General features: G+C 37.8%; 1 protein-coding gene and 1 long non-coding RNA gene across 4 annotated transcripts in view; one reads left to right on the top strand and one right to left on the bottom strand.

Moving 5' to 3' along the window:
- Nucleotides 1–233: 233 nt before the first annotated feature.
- On the top strand, nt 234–2,797 carry LOC311292815. The gene is made up of 5 exons (XR_014627811.1): nt 234–634; nt 1,044–1,095; nt 1,297–1,525; nt 1,609–1,706; nt 1,915–2,797. It is a non-coding gene; the product is annotated as an uncharacterized lncRNA (long non-coding RNA).
- Nucleotides 2,798–7,384: 4,587 nt separating this feature from the next.
- Nucleotides 7,385–21,170, bottom strand: part of LOC311292211 (single-stranded DNA-binding protein 2) — a 66,925-nt gene continuing 53,139 nt past the window's right edge. Inside the window, exons 6-18 of one of the 3 annotated variants that reach the window (XM_084411809.1) lie at nt 19,448–19,531; nt 17,523–17,582; nt 16,689–16,755; nt 16,493–16,560; nt 14,096–14,160; nt 13,941–13,986; nt 13,690–13,725; nt 13,093–13,147; nt 12,502–12,572; nt 11,110–11,188; nt 10,974–11,002; nt 10,778–10,879; nt 7,385–9,860 (exon numbers count right to left, since the gene is read on the bottom strand). In XM_084411809.1, the coding sequence (XP_084267935.1) occupies nt 9,831–9,860; nt 10,778–10,879; nt 10,974–11,002; nt 11,110–11,188; nt 12,502–12,572; nt 13,093–13,147; nt 13,690–13,725; nt 13,941–13,986; nt 14,096–14,160; nt 16,493–16,560; nt 16,689–16,755; nt 17,523–17,582; nt 19,448–19,531 (792 nt within the window). In that variant the 3' untranslated portion in view covers nt 7,385–9,830. The remainder of the gene's footprint in view (nt 9,861–10,777; nt 10,880–10,973; nt 11,003–11,109; nt 11,189–12,501; nt 12,573–13,092; nt 13,148–13,689; nt 13,726–13,940; nt 13,987–14,095; nt 14,161–16,492; nt 16,561–16,688; nt 16,756–17,522; nt 17,583–19,447; nt 19,532–21,170) is intronic. The other 2 variants (XM_084411811.1, XM_084411810.1) reach the window with 2 other exon arrangements.

Genomic DNA, 21,170 nt, shown 5'->3' with positions numbered 1-21,170 from the left:
CCTCATTTTCAGTTGTTCATTTTCTGGTGTCGGTTGTGCTTTAGCACACTGTTACATTGATTTCTCGTGTTGGATACACTGTTAGACTTTTCTGTAATTTCTACAGTTATTTACTTTAAATCCCCCAGTATTATACTGCTATTTCTCTTTACAGTAAATAACTGTGATTCCAATTGCATCATGGGAATTTTCTGTGACATCTAACACCACATACAGAGACTTACTGTATTTTTTAAATTTGCTGTATACTACTGTATTTGACGTAACTGCCTCTCTGGCTGGCACCATTCCACCGTGCTTTTTATTTCCTAATTTTTGCCTTACACCGCGTGTCTACAACGCTATAATAGCCAGAGGCTGTCTATATTGGACACATTGAAGCGACCGGACCTTTAAATGCAAACCTGTTTATCCCTTGTAAGAACTAGCGCGAGCGCTTGGACTCGTATCGGACTAACTTACGTCTGAAATAACGGCCGCGGCGCATCACTACACTGTCTGGGATTTGTCGTGTCGCGTCAGACAGACATCCAGTGTAGGTAATGGGGTCTGTCTTTTGTTGGATCGCGACGTTCGTGTCTGGCCCGGGGAAGAGACGGAATTCACTTCACCGAGAGAGGGATCAGCAAGCAAGGTAAAAAAAAACAAAAAAACAAAAAAAAAACCTTCTGTGTATGTTGACCATAGACTGGGTGTTGACAGGATTGTGCCCAGTTTAACGTATGTTATAACGTTAACGTTAGCCTGACGTTACTCGTCGTCAACATGGCGGTAACGAACTTTACCATGGTAAACGTTTCATTTTACACACTTTGTTAGATTATTGAATTGTCGAGTTAAAATATGCCAACGAGCAACGCGTTTACATTAACAGTAAATGTGAATAAACTAATGTGAAATTCTGTTTATAGCCTAATGTTTGGCCTACTGATGAGAACCTTTATAGTTTTAGCATTAGTTTGCAAACTATACCATATTATAGTTTTTATTTTATTTTATTTTTTTATGGAATTTAATATTTACTTCCATTTTTGTGTTTAAAGGCAACTGCAACAAAGCACCAATTCGCGCCAGTGACTTAGCAAGATTCCAGAGGTAAGTTAGGCCAGCCCATTTGTGATATATTTTGAGATAAGTTTACTGAAATGATTAGCATAACGTTACGGTATGTGAAAATTGCTTTTGAGCCACTGGTGCAGACTAGGTAGCTTACAATATCTCATAAAATCTCTATAAAATTGGCTAACTTTATATCAAATAAGTGACCTTTGCATTATGTCTAACTTTATTACACAGCAAATGAACCAATCAGAAGATGGACCATTGTCTTTGTTCAGTCTCACCAGATTAAATGTATCCAGGTAAGCACTGCAGTAAAACTCTCACTAATTCATTCAGACCAAATCTAGCATTCTAAACAACTTAAGTTTATATTTTTGCATTATTTTTATATTTTATTAGCCAGAAGACTCTCTCTACCATTGCAGTTCCACCTGACTAGGAAGGTCCTAATTTTAGCGCACAGGTGGGTTAACTACTGTAGGAAGGAGAACGATCATCACACAGTGATTTCTTGCATGTATCTTACTGTGTATTTGTCTCAAACAGGTACTCCTTCACTGCAGACAAGCTGAAATGGGCTAAAATCATCGATTTCAGTCTTTCTCTCTATGGATCTCAGCATTTTTGGACAGAATTTAGGATGTGTAAGTATTAAAATTTAATCTGGCATAATTTAATTTAGTTCTTTTGTATGCTATTTATTGACAAAAGCTGTTTACAAATATATATTCTTAAGTTTTTGTGAAAATAATAATAAAAATTAACAAAAAAGGAGGTTAAAAATAATGTGACACTAATATTCTCTCTCTCTCTCTCTCTCTCTCTCTCTCTCTCTCTCTCTCTCTCATATAGTTTTGGAAGCGGGATCTCCTCTGAAGGACTGAGTACATTTGTGTTTGTGGGCACACATGCAGACCAGGGAACACTCTGATGTTGTCAATCAAGTTCTGAACAGGAACCAATCTTTGGAGAAGTTCGTTTATTCACAAAGGTGGACAAAAACATTGTGTTGGCTTTTTAAAGATTATTTTGATGATGATTTTTACTCCTATGCTGTAGAAAAGATGGAGTAGACAGTCAGACATTGATAATAATAAGAAATGTTTCTTGAGCATCAAAGAGACTTCTTTCAAAAACATTACGACACTTAAATACTTCTTTTGGCCACCAGTGTAGCCTACATGAATCCAACACATTTTTGGAAATAAGTGAAATTATTTTTAAGATGGGGTTATGTGTCTTGTATTGTGAAAAGAACTGTGTTTTGTCCTGTTTTGGACATTTCCTTTTTGAATGCTTAAAAATGTATTTATATTCTGCAGTTTTATGAATGTAATGGTTGATATTTCATTATACTTGTATAAGCTAAACAACCAATGACTCTACATTCATTTAGTCAAATGCTAATGTTTTGTTTATGGTTTTATGTATGTTTTCAAAAATGTTTGCAGTGAAGGACAGCACATAATGTGTTAATTTAACACGTTTACACATCTTTGTGCTAACCTCTCTGACATATTTACTTTGTTAAAATCATTAACACAATGAATGAGTTAAAATTAACACAAAAAATGTTGTCTCTAAACTCACCCATTAATGTGTAAAAATTTCACACATCATTTCCAGCATTGGCATGTTTATTTTGTGATATATATGAAATGTTTTAAATAAAAAAATGGTATTTTGTGATAACTTTGTCTAATTGGTTTGTATGAAAGTAGTACTTATGTAGGATAAAAATAAAATTAATCTTATATCAAAATTATCAAATCTAATTTATATTTAGTACAAATAAAAATAATTACAGTAGTGTACTGATTAGCTTAGTTTTTACAGTAATGCACTGTACTGATTAGCTTCCTTTTTACAGTAATGCACTGTATTACACAAAACTGAAATACGGTTTGGTACTGTAACTCTTAATTACAGTAACTTACTGGCAACAGTGTTGCCAGTAAGTTACTGTAAAAAACCCTTGAAAAGTCTAACAGTGTATATGGCTCTTTTGTTTTGTTAATAAAGTAGCTGCTATTAGATACGCTTCACCTCACCTCATCTTCTTCCTCTGACCTGACACTCAATGGCACCTTTTTCTGTGATTAAGCCAATACCACCAAGGATGTGCAATAAAAAGATCAGACATGGTTCATAATATCAATGGACTTCTATTTAATTATTGCAGGTGGACCATAATAAGCTTTAGAATTGGCCTATAAGTATCATTTAAAAAGAAAATCCAAACACAGTGATATAGGTAACTGTTTAAAGTAATGTTCTTTTTGAATAACTGCTCAAAGTGTCGTGACCTCTTTCATGTTTCCTGAAGGCTGAAGCTTTTAGTACAAATTATAGTTTAGGAGATAATGATAATTGATAAAAGAAATTGTTGTGAATATTGTGACCTTGTGTAGCCAGCTTTAAACATGATTCAGAGCTCATGGACATCTGAGGAATGAATTCAAAGCCCTTTTTAATAATTAATTGGCATTGCAGTGCTTCCCATAAGTCTGACACTGGTAAATCTGCATGGAGGCGACGTTTCAATCAGCACTTTCTTTTTCATGACGAGACTCATGTATAAGCTGGGAGTTTGAATGTTTCTATACCTCAGGGACATCACAACCTTGGAGACTTCATAGCATTAATGCTGTTTGTATGACTTCTCGCTGGCACCGCTCAATTGAAATTAATTGCGGCCCAAGGGTCGCTGTCCCACCGTATTACACCGCATTCCAAATTATTGTGCAAATTGGAATTAAGTGTCATAAACCTTAAATATTTTGTTTTTCAATCAAACTCATGGATGGTATTGTGTCTCCGGGCTCTTTGGATCACTGAAATCAATCTCAGACACCTGTGATAATTAGTTTGCCAGGTGAGCCCAATTAAAGGAAAACTACTTAACAAGGATGCTCCTCATTATTTAAGCAGGCCACAGGTTTCAAGTAATATGAAAAAAAAAATGAAAAAAAAAATCTTTCTGCTGCGGAAAAGCGTCAAATAGTGCAATGCCTTGGACAAGGTATGAAAACATTAGATATTTCATGAAAACTTAAGCGTGATCATCACACTGTGAAGAGATTTGAGGCTGATTCAGAGCACAGACGGGGTCGTGCAGATAAAGGTATAATGAGGAAGGTCACTGCCAGACAAATTCATCGGATTAAGAGAGCAGCAGCTAAAATGCCATTACAAAGCAGCAGACAGGTATTTGAAGCTGCTGGTGCCTCTGGAGTCCCGCGAACCTCAAGGTGTAGGATCCTCCAGAGGCTTGCAGTTGTGCATAAACCTACTATTCGGCCACCCCTAACCAATGCTCACGAGCAGAAACGGTTGCAGTGGGCCCAGAAATGCATGAAGACTAATTTTCAAACAGTCTTGTTTACTGATGAGTGCCGTGCAACCCTGGATGGTCCAGATGGATGTAGTAGTGGATGGTCACCATGTCCCAATAAGGCTGCGACGTCAGCAAGGAGGTGGCGGAGTCATGTTTTGGGCCGGATTCATGGAGAGAGAGCTGGTAGGTGTGAAGATGAAGGTGTGAAAATGACCTCGGCAAAGTATATAGTGTTTCTGACTGGCCACTTTCTTCCATGGTACAAAAAGAAGAACTTCCGTAACAAAATCATCTTCATGCATGACAATGCACCATCTCATGCTGCAAAGAATACCTCATTGGATGCTATGGGCATAAAAAGAGAGAAACTCATGGTGTGGCCCTCATCCTCTCCTGACCTCAACCCTATTGAGAACCTTTGGAGCATCCTCAAGCAAAAGATCTATGAGGGTGGGAGGCAGTTCGCATCAAAACAGCAGCTCTGGGAGGCTATTCTGACATCCTGCGAAGAAATTCAAGCAGAAACTCTCCATAAACTCACAAGTTCAATGGATGCAAGAATTGTGATGGTGATATCAAAGAAGGGGTCCTATGTTAACATGTAACTTGCCCTGTTAAGATGTGTTTGATTGAAAATTTCAGTAAATATGACCTCCTAATGCTGCAAATTCAACAAATGACCATTTTCAGTTCTTTACAACCTATAAAATGTTTTCAAACTCTGTTGTGCATTATAATTTGGAACAGTGCATTTTGAGTTTTTAATTTTTTTCGTTGGGTGGTTTGTTCAATGTAATTCGACTTATACCCTAACTGTTGGTGACTTGAAAATTACACTGACTGTCATTTGCATCGACTATTTAGGAAAATCAGTGTAAAATATAATTTGCGTAATAATTTGGAACACGGTGTAATTAATATTCACACGCTTTCCTAAGAGAAAAGCAGCGGCGATTTATAACGGTTATCCTCCTCTTCAGCCACACAGCGAGGGCGCTTCCTGCAGGGAGATTGATGTTGGTGCCGTACACTCAGTTCTCAGGGGAAGAGAGAGAGAGGATGAAACAAGAAACCTGTGACATAACTAACCTCACCAGCACAGCCTGTCCACATAACACACACCATGACAATGTTTCTGCCCACAGAAGTGTGTGAGTGTACATATGTATATATTCAAAAGTTTGGGGTCAGTAACATTTTTAAATATTTTTGAAAGAAGTTTCTTATGCTCAGCAAGGCTGCATTTATTTGATCAAAAATACAGTAATATTAAGTATTTTAACTATTTAAAATAACTTTTTTTCTATTTTTATAGACTTAAAAGTTTAATTTATTCTTCTGATGGCAAAGCTGAATTTAAAGAATTGTTACTCCAGGAATGGAGTTACTGCTGCTCAAGAAACTTTTCTGATTATCATCAATGCTGAAAACAGGATTCTTTGATGAATATAAAGCTCAAAAGACCAGCATTTATTTGAATTTTACATTGTAACAATGTTAAAGTCTTTAGTGACACTTTTGATCAATTTAATGCATCCTTGCTGAAAAATATAAATATGTCTCATTAAATGTTTAATATACAATACCATTTAATTTTTTATTTTTTTACTTAATCAGCAAGGACGCATTAAATTGATCAAAATTGACGGTAAAGATTATTTTATAAAGACATTTATTTTGCAGTAAAGATTTCTTTATTAAATAAATGCTGTTCTTTTGAACTTTCTAATCATCAGAATCCTGAAAAACAAAAATCACAATTTCCATATATGTTTCTTGAGCAGCAAATCAGCATGTTAGAATGATTTCTGAAGGATCATGTGACACTGAAGACTGGAGTAATGATGCTGAAAATTTAGCTTCGTCATCACAGGAATACATTTTAAAACATATTCAAATAGAAAAGTTATTTTAAATTGTAATATTTCTCAATATTACCATTTTACTGTATATTTAAATTAACAAAATGCAGATTTTGTGAGCATAAGAGACTTTTGAACGGTAGTGTATGTAAGCAGGTGCAGTGAACAGAACACATAAAAAGAACACACATTTCAAAATAAATGGTTTTAATAAATTAAAAGCTGGGAGAGCAGGAAGTCTTGGTAAAAGGGGTTATGTTATTTTATTAGTCTTAAATTTGTATCTACAACGAAGGGACAAGCAAAAAATAAGCAACAACTCCATGAAAAAAAGAAATTAGAGAGAGCAAAAAAATACATTATTGAAGCACTTTTTCCATCCTTTTTTTTTTTTTTTTTTAATAAGCAACTTTTAAATCTAAAAGTAACTTTACAATATAAAGAAACATACAAAGAACATCTTAATTTACTACACAAGACAGAAAGAGTCCCTAAGACAAGGATCCAAACTACCCTAAACATGAAATACAAAGCAAACCCAGGAGACAGACTGCTTTATACTCAATACTGCTTTTCGTTTGCCAGAAAGAACAACGGTGGAGGATTTTTTTTTTCCTTTCCCACATCTGAAGCCCCTCCGCACCTCGTCTCCTCGCTAATGTTACAGTATCGTACAGCGTCACAATAGAATTACAGAGATGGCCAACGACGTGAGTGGTTTACATACAGAGGACTGGCCGAGGAGAAGAGAGACTGCAACCTAGAAAACACTATCTCAAGAGAACGGGAAGGACACTTCCCTCCATTTTATTATCATTTTTTTAAATCCTCACCCTTTTTTTGTTCGTTTTGTAAAATTTAAATAGATAAAAATCCTTCATAGTAAAGTTTGCGATGCGTGGTCCCTTTTGCACATAAAGAGACGACTTCCTGTGTTCACGTATGTCCATATAGGCAATGTGTTAAAAGGTGGGCTGCTGTCTGGAAAGTGCAAAGTGAGGACACGTCCGAGAGAGAACGGATGCATCGCGAGGCTTTCGCCCTCCGCAAGCGTCCTCCCGTGTGTCTGGTCTACGAGGAGCGAACGGTACTGGTTACTTTCCTAAAACATGAGCGCTCAGACGTCGTTTACTAAGTAGAGGCTGACAAAATCTTTACATTTGCATGATTTAGTACATCTGTACAGTGGGACAGAGTCAAGGACAGAGAATGGCGACTCTTTACATTTTTTTTTTTTTTCTCGTAGTATTCATTGGTAGTGACTGAAATATCAAAACATGTCAATGATATCAAAATGCATTTTACAGTATTTACAAAGAAAGAAAGTAATAAAATAAGATAAACACTGTATAAATGTGTGTTTCTCGGTGTACATCGTGTCGTTGAGCCGTGGAGAACTGAAAAACAGGTGCTGTGTGATTAATGTGTGTGTATGTAATCAGCAGGAGGATTTTAGCATTTAGCTCTGATATTTACCCGTTCCTTCTGACCCCTAATAACCATTTCACTGAGAATTCCAAAAACACATTTTGTTTAAAGGACACAACAGATATACGCAATGCAAAAGACAAAACAAGAGAGAGAGAGAAAAAAAAGGCTGTCGGGCACATTTAGCTCATATATCCCTCATTCAGTAGTCCCTGGATGTCATATTAATGACCCTTCATTTCATAAGTTTAGAAAAGGTCTGGATGTTGCTGACATCGCATGTTTTTGCACATTATATTCGGTGTAATCATAGACTGTAAAAAAAAAGATGGACGACGTGTCTCCACTTTCTTCCACTGTAGAAAAATGAAGCCAAAATAGCCCAGAAATGGCCGTTGACACCATGCCCCAGCCCGAGTTTGCGCAGTAGTGATCCTGAGATAGGGCCGCGGTATCAAGGTCCCGCCCACACTCCCGTAGACTCAATCGCAAACTAAAACCAAACTTGAAAAACACGTCAAGCGTGATGAGAACTACCTAAAATGACAGAAACCATCTTTGGGAAAAAATTACTTGAAGTGTAATTGGATTTTTTATTTTTTTGGGCTCGCGTCTCGTTCGATTACATGGAGAGGGCGGGGTTTATTACCTATACTACAGCCAACCGCCAGGGGGCGATCAAAATGTTTTGGCTTCACTTTTCAGGACGTGTGTGCGTGCGTCACTCTTGGGTGTAATATAGAGCTCATAATTAACAAAATGTGTTTGAGGAGGAGGATTTTGTTCCACACCTGAAAAAGTATCCAGTATATTGAGCACAGAGCCAACGGGAACCTAATTTGTAGTGAAATGTCATGTGACCTGTTCAGATTCATGCAAAAAGGAAAGCATGTGGGTCTCTGGCGTGGGACAGAACGATACAAATCTTCAGGAGGTATCTTAGACTGGCATATTTACATGTGTACAATATGTCCTGACGGGTCGCATGCGAGACGTGTGCGCGATAAATCAATTCATGACCAAAAACAAAAAATAAATAAGGTGTGAATCACGGTGTCGTGTTTGAGTCAAGTTTAGCACTGGTTGCTAGTATAACTGCATGTTTTCGGCTCTGGTATGACATCACTTCCTCTCTACAGATAGTTTGAGTCTTCAAAACGTGTTGTCAGACACACAGGCTGGTCTGAGAGGTTAAAGTCGCTGCTGGTTTGGGCCTCGCACCTCTTGGCCTCGGTCGTTCACTCAACAGGGACAATGAAACCTGTATACTAGAGACGTAGAATAAAAGGTGCGCTACCTTTTTAATCTGCAGGAGGTAAGATTTCACAGCAAACACAAAACGTGGTGTAGACCGCAAAAGTCGTGACACGTTATTGTGCATTATGGATGTGTGCTTTTTCTGTCAAATTCATGGTTTACATACATACAATGTGCCCCTTTCAAAAAAAAAAGAAAAAAAAAAAAGATTAAAACCTAATCAATAACCATCATTACAATATTAATAAAAATAAAATCAACAATTGATAATAATACAATACATACACAGAATAATGAAAACGCTCATTGCCGAACCCCTCGTAATGAGTTTCCTCTTGCATTTACAAAATAAAATGGAGGAAAAAGGTGCAGATATTTTCCACTGTAAAAACGACTGCATCCATTCAAGATAAAAAAAAAAAAAAAAAAAAAAATGAATCAAAAAAAGTGGAGTGAGTTCATAAAGGTCATAAAGTGTGCAGCCCGGTGAAGCTGCTCACACACACGCGCACGCGCACACACACACACACACACACACACCTGCCTTCATATGTGTGTTGAACCCCGTTAGTGTCCTGAACCAGAGAGGAAGTCCGGGAGGCAGGGAGATTCAGTCAACAAGCTCTTCCTGTGGCTCTGGGGCTGTTTCCTGTTGCCGCTGGCCATTTTGCACAAGCTGGGATGGGCCACTTTCATGTGAGTCCTCTGCTCGTGGGGCATCCCAGAAGGCTGTGCAGAAAAAGCCAGAGTTCCATGGGCAGAGGGTGCCGGGGGTTGATCGACGTGAAGAGGGGACGGGGTTAAAAAGGAACGGGGCAGTCGGAGGGGGTTTGAAAACGAAACAAAAAATAAAACCCCAAACAAAATGATAAAACAAGAAGAAATCACACACTCATCGTCATGTTGGGTGAATACTGGAAAGAGAGAAGGGGAGGGGGGGGGGATATATCGGAGGTGAGATTATGAGAACTCCACACAGAGCAAATACAAGATGGTTATGACATCACAGTCCCAAAATACAGCAAGAAAATGCATGATTTTGTTGACAAAGCAGTAACCAAAGGACAGAAAACTTGGAAATAAAGTGTCCGGGAAACTGCTGGTCTTTTATAACAAAAGCCATTTCCAGCACTCACTCTTGGACTGAGTCAGTAACACTTACAAATCAAATAATTTTGTATCGCTCTTTTTAATTTGCCACCGATTGGATATTCTGTTCTGAGTAACATGGTCAGTATGTGAGGCCTTCTGAGTGCCTGCTGGGCGGAGCCACACTAACATTCCAAAGTTTGGGGTCGGTATGATTTTTTTTATGATTTTGAAAGAAGTCTCTTATGCTCACCAACACTATATTTATTTGATCAAAAATACAGCAAAAACTTGAAATTTTATTACAATTTAAAATAACCGTTTTCTTAAATGTATTTTACTCCTGTGATGCAAAGCTGAATTTTCAGCATCATTACTCAAGTTTTCAGAGTCACATGATCCTTCAAAAATCATTCTTATGTGCTTATATGCGCTCAAGAAAAATGTCTTATCATTATCAATGTTAAAAACAGTTGTGCTGCTTAATATTAATGTGGAAAGCGTGATGCTTATTTTTCAGGATTCTTTGTTAAAAAGAACAGCATTTATTTGAAATAATTTTTTGTAACAATGTGAAAGTCTGAACACTGTCACTTTTGATCACTTTAATGTGTCTTTGCGAAATAAAAGTATTAATTTCTTTCAAAAAATCTTACTGACCCCAAATGTTTGAACAGTAGTGTATATGACTGGCAGGTGACGGGAGTGGCAGGTCTTTGGGTTTGGGTCAGAATCTACTCACACTTTCACTTTGGAATGGGTTGAGGAAGTTGCCTCCCATTTCTCCGTCATCCCGCGGTGTGCCCGGTGGGTTGTTCATGCCTGCCATGTTGTTGGGGGAGTTCTGCAGCGAAAGAGATGTTTGACAAAGACAGTTGAGAATGAGGTGTGAAAACCTTGGGAAAAAATACTGACTGGCAAACTAAAACCTTCCTTACCTTTGGCAACCCATCCATGTCACCAGAGCCTGAAATAAATAAACATAGTAAATGTTCATATTATTAAAAGGCTTTTTGTGGCTCATTAATCATATTTAGACATTATTTTGATGCAGTGTAATAAAATAGTGCTTACCTAACGATCCGTTCATATGATGGGGTTCCATGCCACCCATGCCGCCCATTGGTCCATCTGGACCGGGACCCATGGGGAACTGAGAAACACAGAAACAATCACAATCACATTCACATACAATAAGACTGCGTCAATTATTGAATTCAAGATATAAACATTTTGAAAAGGATGAACATGTCCCCTCTGATTTCTCTGAAAGCATGCATGCATTTTTATGAAAACAATGATCATAATGTGACATTTAGGATTAATATAACTAAGGAATAATGTACAATCAGGAGCTCATTATTACAAATAAATCCAGACAGGTCTTAAATCACACTGAAGGGATTTATTTTGAGATAACGATCGACTGGCATTATCAAGCTTATTACATGACTACTTAAGCAGATAAATAAACAATTGTACATGAAATGTTAATTTGAGTTCAAATCATATTATGTAAGAAGAAAGAGACCACGGAGTGTTATGAGCACTAGCTATTCAACAATATTATTGATCTGACTGTACTGACGCTGTTGTATGAGAACTGAACCGAGCTGGACGATGACATAATTTCTTGCTTTATAGATGAAATTAACTAATTTAATAACAGAACTGAATCAACACTGAACTGACTTCAGCTGAACAACAGCAGAAATGCATAATTTTCCTGTTACTGTTCCTGTAGCTTTTAAACAATCTGTATTGCAAAAAGCGCTACATAAATAAAGGTGACTTGACTAGACTAGCACAGCTACCATATGAAGGTAATCAAACAACAGCCAATTATACAGCTTAGCAGTCATGAAACACAGATATCTGACCAACCAGAATCCAGTATTTTCAACTGCCGTGTAATAAATCAGACTATAGAATATGTAGCTGTGGCACTGGAAAAACACCACAAATGTCAAAAATTCATTATGTGGATAGATATTACACAGTTTAAAAGTTTGGGGTCAGTAAGATTTTTTTTGTTTGTTTGAAAGAGATGAATGCTTTCATTAGCAAGGATGCATTAATCAAAAGTGACTGTAAAGATTCTATATCAAACAGCACAACTTTTTTTCAACACTGATAATAATAAAGTAACGTTTCTTGAGCACAGATTCAGCATATTAGAATGATTTCTGAAGGATCATGTGGCGATGAAGACGGGAGTATTGATGCTGAAAAATCAGATTTGCTGTCACAGGAATACATCACATTTTAAAATATATTAACACAGAAAACAGTCATTTTAAAAAGCTCCATATCACAATATTACTGTTTTACTGTATTTTTGATCAATTCAATTTAGCCTTGGTGAACATAAGAGACGTTTAACTTCCTTCACATTTCTTTCAAAAACATTGAAACAATCTTATAATTGCTCTGGAAAATACATATCTAAACAGGAATAATACATACATTGGGTCTGTTTCCTCCTGGTCCAATTGGGTTCATCATTGTGTAGATATTTTCACTGGAGTTTGTGGAGTCTAGAAAAGAAGAGAGCAGAAGGCCATTTAAGTTTGTTTCTAAGACCAGCACAACTTCTTCCAAATACGAGACCAGATAGCCAATGCTTTAGCGGCACACTAGATCAATACAGAACATGGTTGGACTGGATTAATCACCATAATAAATGTGTTCCTTTAATGATTTATGGCTTGTGTGTGAGAAAGAGTGTGAGAGAGAGAGAGGGAGGGAGACACAGCTCACACCCTTAATCTGTGGTTCAACATCACAAACAGAAGCGTTTGGAGTGGAATTACATTAACGTAGTGGGAGGGGTGGAGCTGAAGTCACATGTTTTGTTTTCCTGCCAGAGGAAGTGCAGGTAACCTTGCAGTGATATTGAGGGTGTTAAATAGGGTGTTTGTGAAGTGCTGAGCATCTTTCTTCCTGGAGAGACATGAACCGTTTCCGGCTGTGCTGATTATAGAGATGAGGTGAGAGCAAGCGTGTAGTGTGTGAATGACATGCATAAGGGGGAGCGACAGAATATATCTACTCTACCTCCTGGGCTTGGCATTATGGGAGTTCCTGGTGGACCACCTCCTCCTGGAGGACCCTGAGGGAGGAAACAAGCGCACAAACATGAGCCTAGCTTTTTAGTGTGTAACAGTATCAGAACTACCAGAGGAGCAGTTTTTAAACAAAGAAACACTAGGCACGGGGGAGCCATTAAGCCGCTTTGACTAATGTGCAGATATTTTACTTTTAAGAGAGGCAATGCTAGGAGCAAAACTAAGCAGGATGGTAATTGCTCAAGTAAAATCAATACATTTAGAAACTTTAATATGTGCTTAGTTATGCTTTTAGTTTCCAAAAGGAAGCACTACATTTTGCAGGGGATTTTTTTTTTTTTTTTAGCTAAAGACGAAGAGGGGAAAAGCAAAAGAACAAACACATTTGTACAAACTTTTACTGTAGATGCGATTAATTGATTTTACGATTAATCGATTTGCATTAACAAAACTACATAATCTTTTGATTAAATATTACAAAGACAGCTTTTAAGTTGTTTCTTTTTTACGTAATAACAATAAGACAATTTATATATACTACAAAAAGTACATTTTGATTTCATGTTGACTAAAGTTTGGTACTCACCACGTAATTGCCTGGAGACGAGGAGGAGTATGCTATCTGTCAACCCAAGCAAAAGAATATGAATACAGTTTATTTGGGTGAGAATAAAACATTAAACTACACCACTTAATGGTAATACTATGATATATGAATATTATAATCGTTGGTATATAATAAAGAACCAGGTCAGTGCAGCAGTAATGCATGTCACATCTCTGTCTGCAGCCGCAAAGTTGCATGCAGATAACAGCGTACAGTATGTATGAACTTACCGAGTTAGCATTGGGGTTTGGCCAGGGGCCACGTCCTCCAGGTCCCCTGTAAAAAGGATAGAAAAACAGAACAGACACAGAAAAAGGTTAACAAACATGATTTAAAGGGATTAAATAAATGGCGACAGGGAGTGATCTCATGTTGAAGAACTCACATGTTCATTCCGGGCATGCCTGGACCACCGAGAGAGTTTGGAGGAGGCCTCATACCACCATAGTTCTGCAATGGGCATAGAAAACAAAAACACAAACTTTTCAACAATGATTTTTATGGAACCATTAAAGGGATACTCCACTTTTTTCGGAAATAAGCTCATTTTACAACTCCCCCAGAGTTAAACAGTTGAGTTTTACCGTTTTAGAATCCATTCAGCCGAACTCCGGTTCTGACGGTACCACTTTTAGCATAGCTTAGCACAGATCATTGATTCTGATGAGTCCAGTAGCATTTCTTTCAAAATGACCAAAGAGTTTCAATATTTTTACTATTTAAAACTTGACTCTTCTGTAGTTAAACCGTGTACTAAGATCGACGGAAAATGAAAAGTTGCGATTTTCTAAGCCTATATGGCTAGGAACTACTCTCATTCCGGCGTAATAATCAAGGAACTGTGTGGCTGTACCATGGGTGCAGCAGGCGTAATGATATGACGCAGCGCCTGAAAATAGTCCCCAGCTCGGTAACTTCTTCCAACGTGACCGGGACTAAGTTTGTCTAACCTATTAGACCTATTTTCAGGCGCTGCGTCATATCATTACGCCTGCTGCACTCATGGTACAGCCGCACAGTTCCTTGATTATTACGCCGGAATGAGAGTAGTTCCTAGCCATATAGGCTTAGAAAATCGCAACTTTTCATTTTCCGTCGATCTTAGTACACGGTTTAACTACAGAAGAGTCAAGTTTTAAATAGTAAAAATATTGAAACTCTTTGGTCATTTTGAAAGAAATGCTACTGGACTCATCAGAATCAATGATCTGTGCTAAGCTATGCTAAAAGTGGTACCGTCAGACCCGGAGTTCGGCTGAATGGATTCTAAAACGGTAAAACTCAACTGTTTAACTCTGGGGGAGATGTAAAATGAGCATATTTCCGAAAAAAGTGGAGTATCCCTTTAAAATCTGTCTGGATTGGAATACAGTATTAACCTTCACCAGTGTCACTGCATTTAAAAATAAATAAATACAATTTATATCATTCTCATTGTATATAAAGAATAATTACATACAAATAAATGCATTGAAATAAATAATTTAAAAATTATATATATATATATATATATTACACATACATACACACACACACACACACACACACACACACAATTATAATACTTAAATTATACTATATTAAATGTTTTTAATAAATACATTTATTTATCTGCTTACTACATTTATTTGTATGTAATTATTCTTATATATACACAAATTCATTACTTCAATGAGCTCATTGTTTGCAATTATTACATTGTTTAAATTAATAAATTTTTAGCTAACTGTGATTTTGTATATGTACATTTCTGAAATACATAACTTAGACAGTTACCTCTGATAACAGATCATTCTAAATTGTAATATGGACTCTAATATGCACTTTCTGTAAAGCTGCTTTGAAATGATGCGTACAGAGAAAAGTGTGAACAAATAATTATTTAAAACATATATTTTTAAGATTTTCTTAAATTTTCTTAAATTAAAATATATAAAAAAACATTTATTTTAATACATTTATTTGTATATATATATATATATTCTATTTTATATTATATATATATATATTTTTTTTTTATTATTATTATTTTTTATTCTAAGAAATATATACAAATACATGTATTGTAAATGAATAATAAATAGATATTTTTATTTTTAAATTAAATAAAAATACAATTTTAAAATAATTATAATTGCATATAAGATTACATTTAATTACATACAAATAGTTGTATTGAAATAACAAACAAATAAATGCACACCGAGTTGAAAATGTCTGTTGTCTGCATTATTTTGGTACACAATTTTTTTCAATTCAGTGTACAAGGTCACAATTTGGGGGAAAAAATGTTTTTCTTTCGCTGTGGTGCTGATGATTCAGCAATGGCGCAGTGTAGGAATTACTGCCCTTCATCCACTGTCGTCCATAGCGGTGGGGATCCAACCAAACAGGTTGGGAAGCGATTGACACTATGCTAACGAAGTTCTGCTCAGGCAGACGGCGGCCCACCTGTCTGGCTGCCCGTGGGTGGAGGGCAAAATGTGACAGAGCCTTTCGGGCCTGAGGCTGCTTCTTTCTAACCCGAGCCTTTGTTCTGCGCTCTACCCAATTTGTCGAACAGATGCTGCACCAGCTGCCGATTTGTGCAGCACCTCGCTTGCCAAGAACAAGAAGGACAGGGAGAGATAGAGAAGCAAGGAGAACTCTGCTTTCAGCACAGGTGAGTAAAGAGGAGTAACAGGGTTCTTCAGACAGTCTTAGTCCTGTGGCGTTTGACTTGGACTACTTGACGACTACCAGAGGATAAATGAGTAAAAAGAGAGCAAAACTATGTGCCTACCTGAGGGCCCATGCCACCCATCCCTCTGGGAGGATTCATTCTCATTGGACCGCCCATGTTAGGATGTCCTGGAAAATATTAGATTTATTTAGATTTAGAGTTATTATACAGGTAATATCATTCTTCAATCTGTATGTAAATGGCTCTGTGGTGGTTATGAAGTGTTGGAGTGGGGGCGAGCGGACCAAGATGCTACCTTGTGGTCTGGTTGGGTCCAAACTGTTTGGCAGGAGTGGTTGTGATCCTGGAACACCTACAGGAGGCTGAGGAGGAAAATGAATGAAGGTCAAGGAAAGACATACATACATCATGTGACCCATCTACATTGGAACAGTGTGAATAGGAGAATTTCCTTCCACCTTTTCCTTTCAGAGGAAATTCAATTAGTCTCTTAAAATTTTACACATGCTAGTATTGCTACAGTACATCGGTTAGAAACATTATTTTACATTAGAACACCAGAGACCAGAAACATTACAAACTGGCTTTGATGTGTCAGTCAAAGCCATTCAAGTGTATAATGAATAAAATGAATGTAAATCAAATCCCAAAAAATCTATTAACACAAACATCATATGATGTTTGGAAACAACCACCAGGATTCCCGCATTCTGTCATTTTAGTAATGTTTATATATACTAATATAGCATTTTTTTATATTTTTAATTAGCTATAAAGTATTTCAGTTTTTATTTTATTTTTTAATTCGTTTTTGTTATTTTTAATATTTTTATTAGTTTTACTTACACTTTCTTTATTTCAGTTAGTTGGCAAGGTTTTTCTTCTATTATTTTATTTTATTTATAACAAAATTATTTCAATTATCGAAAACAATTTAGTTTAGTTTTAGTAAACAATAGTAACACTTTTTTATAACCCATTATAAAAAAAAATTTTTAAAAAAATTGATTCAGAATAGAAATTCCTTTTAAATGACCCTTAAAATATCCTAACATTTCCAGGTTTTTCCCTGATTGTGGTGAGCCTGAAGATGGAAGAACAACTGCCCGTGTGATGATGTTTTCCGTACCTGATTTGGCATGCGAAGAGACGGCCGTGGTCCACCAGGGTACCGTGGAGACATAAAAGGCTAGAAGAAGAAGAAGAGAAAAAAGGAGTCATTAGCAACATGTTGCCCTATTTAAAGAGAACGCGAGAGCATTGTATAGACCAGAATGAATGAGTGCAGCAGGCCAGGCTATAGCAGATGGAATGGACAGACAGATGCACGGAGAGCAGAAGCCAATGCAAGATGCCATCAAATATGTACATTTGACATCTCTCCTTCTGTCCGTCAACACAGACTGCTCCCATTCTGCCTTTTAAACGTGCACACACATACACTCTTGTGGTGTTTCGACAAACGCATAGTAAAGCATCGGCAAAGTCAGACCTCGAGCGGCTGCACTTAGACGCATCTCAAGTGAAAATCTGGTCAGGAAGGAAAGTGACCACAACAACCCAAACGAGGGCAGTATCGTGCCTGTCTCCTGACATACAAACCATTAGAGTCGTGTGGCTGCGCGTCTAGAGATGAAACCCGATGCCACTTCTGTGGTCAAGGCCTGTGGGAAGCTTCCCGAGAGACTCTCGCCAACTTTTAGGGCTCTGTTGAAACATGTCGGCGCTGAACGGAGGAGGGATAGGCTGCAAGTGTGTGTGTGCATGTGTTTTTACAGCTAATTGGAGTGATTTTACCATTGTAGGAAGATGTTGTACAACCGTAGTGCTTTAATATGCAGTGTGTGTGTTTCTTTTTCCAGGAGCAAGGAAGTGGAAGTGTCTGATAAGTGTAGGTTTCACTGTGTTTTGTGGGTGTGCGCATGTGAGTGCACATCCACGCGCAGTCCTTCTGGTTTCAGCGCAGTCAGTGTGCTTGTGTGTGTGTTTGTGAGGGCGCTGTGTGGCGGGAGGCTCTACAATATTAATGTGCTATTGATGGGGGATGGGGTGCGGCCCAGGAGTGGAGGCCCATCTCCAAGAACAAGGAGGGGACTGAATTATTTATCCTGTTCGCAGGGAGTCGACTCTATGGAGGGGGTGGGAGGTATACAGGATACTTCACACTCCCAATATAGAGAAACAGAGGGAGGAAGAAAGAAAAAAGAAAGAGAAGACAAAGGAGGAATGGACTTTAGGGTGTACGCCCAATGAAAATGGGATGTGAGGGATGTACAGTCTTTCACAACTGCATGTTTACCACATTTTTATTGTCCACTTGTATTGTACACAACAGTACAACCTATTGAACTGTACTTCTATTCCTCACAGCCTTTCTTTCAGTTGTAAAATATAAAATGTTTTGAACTAGATCGACTGATTCTTTGAAGAGATCAGATTCAAAAAGAACCATTTGTTCACAAATCAGACATCGGTACTTCTCTCATGAACAACACTAGGTGGATATCAAGACTTTCAGGGAATAACTTAATTGCTGTGTCTTTTTCTTAAACAAATCTATTGTGCGACTTCAAAAGACTTGAAATATAGCGCAAGAGTCACTTTTGTCATACTTTTATGGTAATTGTTTGTTCTTTCTTTCTTAAAGGGATAGTTCCCGAAATTTAAAATTCTGTCATTAATTACTCACCCTCAAGTCATTCCAATACCACCAGTAATACTGGTTTAGAAAAACATGAAGGTGTGTAAATGAACTATCCCTTTAAAAATGGCGTCAACCCTGACTAAAGTCCATACAGAGGACAATTAAGCACAATTCTGCAACGTTGGTTCAAAGAATGTGTTTCTGTGAATGTTTCCAAGAAGAGGACTTGAAAAAAAAAAAAAACTGAGAATTAAAAATAACCATGTAATTTACACCGTTCATCTTGCCCGAACGAGTTGATGCCAGCGTCGCCAACAGTTCTCATGTGTGCAAGTGTGACCGTGTGTATATCGAGGGTGCAAGCAAGGACACGGTGTGTGTGTGTGTGTGAGGATTGCTGTGTGTCTTACCTGGCCGTGTGGTCCCATCATGGGGTTGCTGGTATTGTGTGGGGGAGGCTGTGCGTGTGGTGACGGCTGCGAGCCGGGAGGCCCCTTTAAGAGAGAAGAGGGAGATGAGAGATGCACAGACGGCCTTCCAGTGAGGCCTGCTGCCGCCGAAGCCCTCACACACACACACACACACACACACACACACACACACACACACACACACACACACACACAAGACACAAACTCACTCACTCATTCACTAAATACTGGTGGGAAACCCAAAGCTAGTGTGTGGATTTCAATGAAAAACAGCAGTTTATGAAAATCAAACAAGCAGTTATTCCATCAGAAAGTTTTCAAAACATGGCAGGATTTTTTTTAGACCCACTTCATCATTTTGAAGAGAAAATGTGTTTCAGATGTATAAGTGATGAGTGTGTTCAAATTCATATTTCAACATCAACCATACAACCTCAACAACATCGTGGGACGTTAAACACTCAGCTCATGTTGACAATGTAAAAAAAGATCCAATGCATTGATAAGTGGAGAATTATTTTCATATGATGGCTATGATGCAGAGTTTTGCACACCACAAACATATACTCTTCAGAAAACATAAAATTAGTTTATAGACCAGCAGTGTTCATGTACTGTATGTACAGAAGAAATATTTCCACGAAACGTCACATAAAACCCATTAAACCGCTCAGTCACTCTATAATTATTTCACAGAGCATCCATTAGTGTTCATTAATGATCAACAGGCCATTGAGCTCAAGTCCAAAATGGTTCTGTAAGGAACATGAGACTTTGTGACTAATAACTAACACACAACAAAGGAGCTTAGCTTCTATTCCTCTCTCCCCGTGAACAACAAGGCCGAATGAGAAGCATATGGCATTATGGGTCCTGTGCACCTACATTAGGAGCGTTCATCCAATCACAGTTGCTCTGCAGTTCTGCCTCATTGGGGAAGGATCCCCAAACAGTGATATATAAAAATCACTTCCAACACCTTTGAGAAGATAATAACCTGCCACTTACTGGCATGGCTATCAACAGAGAGCCCTTCAATCTCCATTCTCAGGCCCTAAAGGGGCAGTTAGTTTGACAGTATTCATACACTGTGAATGACGGCCGCAGGACAGCTGCAATAGCTCTTCTCGACCACTCGGGGGCAGTGTTAACAAAGCAAACCTCTCAGTGGTGTTCGCGTAACTCACAGAACAACAATATTTATTTGTCTGATCACTGAACTCTTCACTATTCGAATTAAAAATATACCATAATCAGATACATACATTTCTATGCTAATCATTTCAAGTAATACTGTCTGATGTCAACAGATCAGCTCTTAAGTTGAGTGACTAAATGAAAGAATACTTTTAGAGTGAGACAGTGGTTTCATTGGTTTTTTTTCACTGTATAGTCTGTGTATGCGGTTGTGACCCATACTTATTACCGCCTCTTGACCTTTGGCCAGTGCTCAGACCTCAGACAAGCCCTCCTGCTGGTTTCAGAGGGGCTGAGGAAACCATCCATCCAACACGACCGGAAATCTGCCACACACACACACGCACACACCACAGCCACAGAACAACACATCTGTCCAGGGTATAACACTGACCCGCACACATCAACGAAAATAACACCACTGAATGAAACAGCACATTCAGAGTCGGAGCTGTGGCTTAGTGGTTAGTATACATGCGATTATACACTCTTAAAAGTAATGGTT

The sequence above is a fragment of the Rutilus rutilus genome (assembly GCF_951802725.1).
Source record: "Rutilus rutilus genome assembly, chromosome: 6".
In the NCBI taxonomy this organism is placed as follows: domain Eukaryota; kingdom Metazoa; phylum Chordata; class Actinopteri; order Cypriniformes; family Leuciscidae; genus Rutilus; species Rutilus rutilus.
The sequence above is the reverse complement of the archived record's forward strand: the minus strand, read 5'-3'. Positions and strand labels throughout refer to the sequence as shown.